The following is an 8,389-nucleotide window of genomic DNA, read 5'->3' as shown; positions in this document are numbered from 1 at the left end:
AAAGACATAATACATAATATATACAAATTATTACAATTTGCATAAATAATCTAGCAACTATGGAACCACGCCTCAGAAGGTTTGTATATTTGAACAGTTGATTAACTACACTCTTCAGGTGTGTGCAGATGGCTCCTCCTTTGTTTGTTTCCCGGCCTGCCAGCGGGAATTTGTACAAAAGCACAAAGGTTATTCTGACGGCCCTCCTCCTCTTTCAAGTCATTTGTTTTCCTTGTTCCGGCTCCGATGCCACACAATTTATTGCTTAACTCACGGGTGGAGACGACAGAGCTGTTGTCGAAATATTCATCATTGTAAACATGGTCTTTTTTCTCTCTAAATTTATACACTTCTATGTGTCCAACCCCCCCCCCCCCACTCTGTACACACAAACATACTTCCTCACTCCTACAAGTGCACAACACCTACACCCTGTGTCCAGCACTTGAACTACACCTGCTTCACTGAAAGGACAAGAGGAACATTTAAAAAAAGAACACAATAAAATCTCTTTTGATTTTTTTATTATATCAAAATACAAAAATTTGAGAGGAAAATTTTGTATGGGACTAAGCATTTGAAATGATATGGTTACATGAATACAACACTGCTTTCATATTCTCATAGACATGCCATATACAGATCCAGGATCATGTGCCAGGCCCATGTCTACGTCATGATGAGCCAATAGGAGTGAGCCTGTGCATTCAACTCCTATAAAGGCTTTTGATGGCAACTGTCACTACATATCCAGGCCAGTTGGTTACATGCCAGTGTTTTTACATTATAGTTCGTTCAGGTTTCGGTTCACACTGTAAAGCGACGAGATCCATGGCAGTTGAACATAAAGCAACGAGATCCATGGCAGTTGAACATGAAGAGTGACTAAGACATGATCTCGGACGATACATAATTCATTGGACAGCAGTGGCAAACGAGAGAGAAAGTAATACAAATATTATACATAAGGCTTTGGTACAGCACCATACAGAATGAGTTAATTGCTTACAAAAGTTAAGTGAAGCGTAATACCCGATGCAGTGAGACAACAGAACGACAAGTGTGAAAAATTGACAGAGAAAAAAAGAAACATCAGGTTATCAATTTAAAAAATAGAAAAAAGAAAATATGTTGAAATATTTACATATGAACATTGTAGATAACTTAACAAATACCAAGGCGGAAAAAAACGTATAAACGTATGATACAGAATGTAAACAGGTGATGTACAGCAAAGAGTTCAGTGGATGAAAATGAAAGGAAATGTCGTAAATTTTCTTCCTTTTTAAGCACTACTTGGTTTGCTTGAGTATGAGAATTAGCTAAAAACAGTCAACAATGTAGTGCTTATTGTAGCCTACGATAATAATACATTCTAGTTTCTCAGTGCTGGAACACATGAAAAAACAGAGAACATAGAAAATTCTACATGTTTCTATTTTCCGTCCAATAACAACCAGCTCGGATGTCCATGAATGATTGCTAAATAGGCATTTTTTTTCTTTCTTTTTTTGTATTGTCACTACATGCAAGATTAATACAATAAAAAATCAAATCAGTTCTAAGTATCATCCTACCAGCACCTACTGATGCACTAAAAGCTGTAATCAGAAAAATTGAAAAAGAAATATAAGAAATGACAAAAATAAAAAAAATTAACTAACAGTACGTCCAAAGCAGCCCTCTTAAACACTGTACATGTTTCTGTTAAATATGCAAAAGGAGCCCGGAAGACAACGTCCATTCATTCAAACTCATGGGGAGGATGTATGAGCGCTCATAATACCTTTCTACCAGGAGAATCAACAATAAATACAAATGTGGTCTGATAACTGCTCATGGCCAAACTGTACAGTACTAGGAATTCTACCGTCCAAAAGGTGGTGAGGTGACGTGAGACGGTCGCGCCCCGGCAATTGTGTGCTTGAAAAACAGTGCTGTTAACCAAAGATGGTCGACCTACAGGAAGTGTGTAGAAAAATTTCCCGCCGTGACCTGACAATGCTCTCAGATTCCCTCCCATGTGTCCTGTGGCTGTGTACTACTCTAAACCGGTTCATGTTTCTCCTTTTAGTTCGGATTAATGTTCTTAATATCATCACAAATATGCTTTAGAGAGGGTACCTTGGAAGCACGGACAGACATTGCAAAACACACTATAGAAAACAGGTCATTTGAATGTCACAAATGTGGATTATTTGAGGGTATACTATTTTTCCAGTATTTTCTATCACTGTCATCACATCATGGTACTGTTATAAGGACCTATAGTGTCTACCGGAGCTAGTTTAGTTGCTCAAACACACAGGGTCGAAAGAGTTGCTTATTGAAACAGAAAACGAAAAAATAATAATAATAATCTTCAGACCTCTATTCTACAGCACCACCAAGTTAAACATAGCACCAAGTTGTAATGTTGAAAGCAACTATGCCCTAAACACACTTTTCTTTATCAAACTAATGTAAACACAAGTTCCTCCACAGCACGTATTGAATATTGACTATAGCATGTCTGTGACTCTTAGAAAAAAGGTTTCCTTCAGTATATTTGCTTTGGACACCTGAAGGCGAACAATCTGGAGTGAACCTACATGTGTGCTCATGAACGGGCAAAATACAGTATTACGTTGTTCCAGGTATATTATTATAGAGAGCAACACACTTCTGCTTCTAAAGCTTTTTCCAATGGGCATTCACGTACTATACATCAGAGAAAATACTACTTAACTTGTGCAGCCAGCGGGCTATGGCAATAATACATTGTACGGTAACACTAAGGTTTCTTCTCTTCTCAGATAAAATAATGTCTGCTAAAGTATGACAAATGAGGCACCTTAAAATGTTTTAGAAACATTATCCACTAAAAACCGTACTGTAAGCAAATACTTTTATATATAATCTAATTTCTGTTTCCTTGGGATCCTCCCCTGTCTTTTTACATACATATCTTCATACAAGAACCGCTTCCTGTAAAACATGGTTTGATTCATCTTTACAAATACAATACATACCATGTAGAGTACATAACAAATATAGATTTTTTTTTTTTACTCGTATCTTACATGAAACCAACTTTCTAAAGTAGAATATGCACTTTGACGCTCACTTTCAGGCAATCATACATCACTCTCACTTGTCAAAAGAGATTTCAGTAAGCAGACATTGAGTCGATTCATTCAAGGGAAATATTTAGCCAGGAAAACGTCGGATTTGTTTGAAGCAGATGGAGATAGATCTGATTTGTCTTTAGGGGCTTGATTGAAATAGCATTAGCAGTCAAAGGGGGGAAAAGTGTTTTCTTGGAGCCGTCAAAAGAAAGGGAGCTTGTCTCAGAACCTGTGCGGACCTGTTATTACAGGAATACCACCGAGAAGTTAAACAATTTGGACTCAAGATGCCAACTGGTCATCTTACCAATCGCAGCTGCGCTATAAACAACGTAATGGGTCATTCCATGTACATTCATTTCTTGTACCGCAAAACATACATTCATTATCGGTTAGTGTCGAAAAAATAAACAAAAATACAGAGAAGTAGCTAGCAAGCAATATACAGTTGTTAAAGATAAACAGTCAGGGTGGCCATTGTTTTGGATATGTCCCATTGCTTGTCAACAGCTTTATGAAGCAATCACATTCTCCTCAAACAGCTGTTGTCAAACATTAACATCTGTACTCTACTGGTTTGTTCTTTCCGCATGACAATACTTGCATGCACAGTACTTTTCCACTGAAGTCATTCATTGGATTTATTTGCCTTTTTTCTAAACTCAATCACTCAATTGTTTGTTTGTATTGGAATTCAGGTTCGGTCCTATTACTATTACAGTTGTCACAGGTTGACATTTCAAATATAAATAAGAAGAAAAGCAAGAGTTATGCATTTCTCTCATGTGTCCTGGGCAGAAAAAGTAAAAACGCATAATATTGGAGTCCCTCACTCAAGCCCAGCCAGAAGAGACGAATATGAGAAGGCGAAGGAAAAGGCAATTTATGTTAGTAAAAATAAGAGAAAAGGCAAAAAAAGGCACCTTAAGATGTGCCGCATTTCACAAATGACTCCTTAATAATGAAATACATACAACAGTACACTTGAAAAAACATCACCCTGTTCTTCTAACACTACAAGTCCAATCTCTGGAGTCCCAAATTATTTTGGGAGCACTCGTGAAATGATCGTCTTATGGTGCTATAAGGAGAAGTGTAAACACACTGAGCCTTAAAGCACTAGAGACAGTTCTCTAACGGTTGGCATTGGATCATTGGTGAAAATAAACACAAAATGCCAGCTACTACTACTGAGAGCGAAAAAGCTTCTTAATCAGATAAAGGTCGGCCATATTATCCGTTTGAATGAGTGCAGAGTGTGATAAAAACCTTTTTGTTCATACGTTTCATATGTAAAAAGGTCAAGTACGTACAGTATACCCCAAGAATTACAGCAACTCTGCGTTTACTCTGAGGTATATTTTGTGGTAAGAACCCTGTGTTTTAATACTGACTCTATTTGTATTGTAGGAAAGGTAGACTCACGTCCGTGTCCGAGGACGCACCAGGCTTCACAGTACATTATGTCACTGAAAAACCTAAAGATATATGGACCCCTCAATGACCAGTGAGTGAAAAATCTTTAACGTGTCGCGACGTACTCAACCAACACATTTTGATTACTTCAGAAGGAAGCTTAATTCCCTTGTTTTCACTATTTATATACATTACATATTTTCAGAGCATTTTCAAGTGAAATTCTAGTAGTATTCTAGTAGTGGTGGATCACTCCGAAGAGCCGTTGTCCTTGTCTTGAAATAAGATTTCCATCACTGGGGTATTCAAAAGGATGTTTTTTTGCGCTCCTTAAACCCCGACGATCTTGTGGAGATGGAGGTTATGAGAAATGCATTAGCTGGGGACCAGGGTGGAGCAGAGAGGGCTGAGGTGGGGGGTCAGTCTAGTCGAGTCCAATGGCTTGGTGTGCCCCCGGGTCAGCGAAGAGTCCCATAATTTGGGCCCTCGGAGTCTGCACTGGCCAGTATGCCTGTCTGGTCCTCCTCAGACTGCCTGCGGTGCAGGAAGGAGGTCAAATAGATATAGGGGTTCTTCTTGTTTTGCCTTTTCCTCTTTCTGCGGAGGTCCTCTCCCTCTTGGGGTGTCTGAGATTGCTGCTGGGTCTGAGAGGGACACACACCTGAAACGGGAGCCAGAGAGAAGCACAGGAGTAACGCGCCACTCGCACACTCTGAATCGAATCGCCTCTCAAAGCGCCTGACGAACCTGTTCTCCTTCCGGAGGACGTGTTGTTGTTGTTGTTGGCAGCCACTCCCTTGGCTTTAGTAATACAGTGGTGTAGCAGTGCTGGTAAGCTCTCAGACCCGGCAGGATCCCTAGACGCACCTAGAGGTTCCCTGAGAAGAGGAGAGACAGCACAGCATACGTTGATCTGCATTAATCCGGCGGATGCATCAGGTCCCGCCTCGGATGTGAAAAGAAAAGACAGAATGGCACTTTGCGGTTCTATTTCCAGCATTGTACTGCATGATTTGATGAGCTCATGTACTCCTACGGAGAGCCCTTTTAATAAGATGATGAATTGCCACTCTCTGTCTACGATTATGGATGATAAAAAGTTAGACTCAAAGGAAACAGGAAGTGAGAAAAAGAAAGAATAGTGAAATTATTATAGCTGTTTTTTGTTTTCTTCTGAAACAATCATCACATTAAAGACACAGTCCAGGATTTATAGTGCCCTATGCTCAGGGCAATGTTTTAGAGGTACAAAAGTTCTCTAATGTTAACTCCTGTGACTGTAATTCAAAATCATGGACATTCTGTTGTCTTAGTGTTAAAATGCTGAACGCTTTTGAGGAAAACACAATTATTGCAATGATAGTGCTTCTCCCTCAAGTTTGGGTCTTTAAATAGTGACTGCTTCAGAAATGCTGTTTACTGTATAAAACTCATAAAATGAAAATAATTTCCAGAACTTCCTATAACAATATGGTCTTGGATTAACCTTTAAATTTCCCCCAATTTCACCGTTTTTAGCAAACAGTATAGCATTTCTCTAAATGTTTAATAAGTGTGTTATGATGAAGTGTGTAAAAATAAACATTTCTTTTTAAAGAACTATTTTCATTTCATGAGTGATACATGCTAAGTTTGATGAAAAATCCATGTATAATTAAAGTTTTAATTAATCAAAGGCAGTTTTACCTCATACCAAACACTTGGTTTTGTTGCCCATCTCTCATAGAAAGATGCAATAAAATCAAATTTAACTTCTCAACATTAACGTTCATGAGGCTCACTATTGGCCTTAGAAATCTCTGCCTTTTAAATAACTGAGAATAAACAGCTTCAAAACTTGACTTAATGTTTCATAAAGTCAAGTTGTTGTGCCAAACATATAATGTTTAGAAGGTATAGCAACACAAAGCTTTAGAGATGCATGTCCATCACTTGTCGCTGTGGAGAGAGAGATTGAGAGCAGTTAGCAGAAAGGGGGAGTCAAAATGTGAGAAACAGTCCTGGATAGATAGAGAATCTTCCATTGTCACATGAACTGTGTGCAAGATGCCACAGTGTTAAAAATAGTACATTTCGATAGACATGATCACTGTACAGCACACTTTCATAAACATGAACACTGCGTACAGAGGCTTCACCATGCTGACGGGAGGAGATGGCAGGAAGAGGAAATGGCCGTTAAAGAACAAGTCACATGACAGGAAGAGGAAATGGCCATTAAAAAACAGTCACATGACAGAAAAACGAAAGCACTAAGGACAACAAATGTGACAAAGAATTTAGTTTGAGAATTGTTGTTATTTTTTGGTCGCAGAAAGAAGTTTAGAGAATGCATGCATGGCATTTTGCACATGAAACAAAACTTTAAAGGGGAATACTCCAGTCTATCAGTCATGTGCGTCCTCTATTGATTCAAGGCTTTTCTTTTTGCAGGGAAACATGTCTGTATTCAAAAGACAATCCAAAGACAAAAATGCTTCTCCACAGTCCAAAACGGCTCCTCGTGCTTGCTCACAAGCCTAATTACTGCGGCCTACGCCACAGCAGGCTCACTGTGCCTGGGAAGAGTATTGACAAATGTGTCCTGCAGTCATTTTTACCATTAGTTGTACTTCACTTGAATCCAGCACAGAGGCACAACCCAAAGCAATTCCCCTTTAAAGGAGAGAGTGATTAGAGCCCTCCCCCTGCTGACCCCTCCCCTCTCAGACATGGGTCCGACCCTTACCTATTGCGGCGTAGGGGACCGGGTCACAACGCTGCCCAGATAGCTGAGATCAATCAAAAACAAATCACGTAAGACCCTTACCCTCTATAAAGCAGCAGCCCTATAAGCTACCCTCCCTTTAAGGCCAGTGGTGGTGCAGGAGCAAGTCTCTGCTGCTTCATGGCTTTTGCTACTGCAAGATTGTAGCTTCTGAAGGTGTGAGGTGACGTGGGTGTGAGGGGGCGCAGGAGTGTGTGCAGTAAAGAAATAACTGTGGGGGCATAAAAAGTATATGATTCTCAGTTTAGTTTTTAATGTAGGTGTAAAAGCACGACACCTCCTACCTAATGTCAGACTGTCAATCTGTGTACCGGGCAACTGATCTATTGCATTATTTTGGTACATAATTCCTTCTTCTTTTATGATTTCTTTTATCCTCGTACAGATGGTACCAACTTTTAAAACGACACACTTTATGAAGGCTTTCTTAATGGTTAATAAATCACCTGCATGGTTACAGGATATCATTTCCCCTTTTATTGTCCTCCAGCACGAAACTCCATTTGTCTTTTTGGTCATCACATGTACTCTGATCCATCCTTTATACTAAAATGAATTCATCAACAACTAACATTGCAGAGAAGTGAATACTGGATATGAATAACTATTGAATATTTCTGAACTGTGATACCACCATCACTGACAACTTATTATCATTTATGATTGTCTTTCTTGAATTACTGTAAGAACCCTTGTTTAATAATTGATTTGTTTGTTTTAATTCTGTGCCACACTTCCTCATTGATTTTTGGAGGGGGAGGTATTCCTGGCCCTGCTATAATGTTTTTTTTAAACAATTCCCTCCTTAGATCTGTTGGATTCCTACCCTTTATGAATTACTATTTGGATTGATATAAACGTTTTTACCAAACTGGGAACCCCAAATTTGCTATGGTAATTGGCTATGACTTTTCTATCTAGAACTGTAAAAACAATTAATTCACCACTAATAAAGCTAGTAGTTTTAGAATTAAAATGCTTAAAAACAAAGAGTACATTGTCAGAAAGTGGTACTTTTGTTTTGATTACATTATAGTGTAACTGCTTATATGCTATGTTTATCAAATATACAGTTAATGGCTTTAAATTGAACATTTAA

The 8,389-nt window shown here is 38.8% G+C and overlaps 1 protein-coding gene across 3 annotated transcripts in view; it reads right to left on the bottom strand.

Annotated features, from left to right (window-relative positions):
* Window positions 1-507: 507 nt before the first annotated feature.
* The window catches only part of igsf9ba (immunoglobulin superfamily, member 9Ba), a 49,118-nt gene continuing 41,236 nt past the window's right edge, over window positions 508-8,389 (bottom strand). For 2 of the 3 annotated variants that reach the window (XM_037461697.2, XM_037461705.2), the window contains 2 exons: window positions 5,271-5,401; window positions 508-5,184 (listed from right to left, as the gene is read on the bottom strand). In XM_037461697.2, the coding sequence (XP_037317594.2) occupies window positions 4,982-5,184; window positions 5,271-5,401 (334 nt within the window). In that variant the 3' untranslated portion in view covers window positions 508-4,981. Of the gene's footprint in view, window positions 5,185-5,268; window positions 5,402-7,251; window positions 7,295-8,389 lie in introns of those variants that run through there. The other variant, XM_037461714.2, reaches the window with a different exon arrangement.

This window comes from Pungitius pungitius, chromosome 3 (genome assembly GCF_949316345.1).
Source record: "Pungitius pungitius chromosome 3, fPunPun2.1, whole genome shotgun sequence".
In the NCBI taxonomy this organism is placed as follows: Eukaryota; Metazoa; Chordata; class Actinopteri; order Perciformes; family Gasterosteidae; genus Pungitius; species Pungitius pungitius.
The sequence above is the reverse complement of the archived record's forward strand: the minus strand, read 5'-3'. Positions and strand labels throughout refer to the sequence as shown.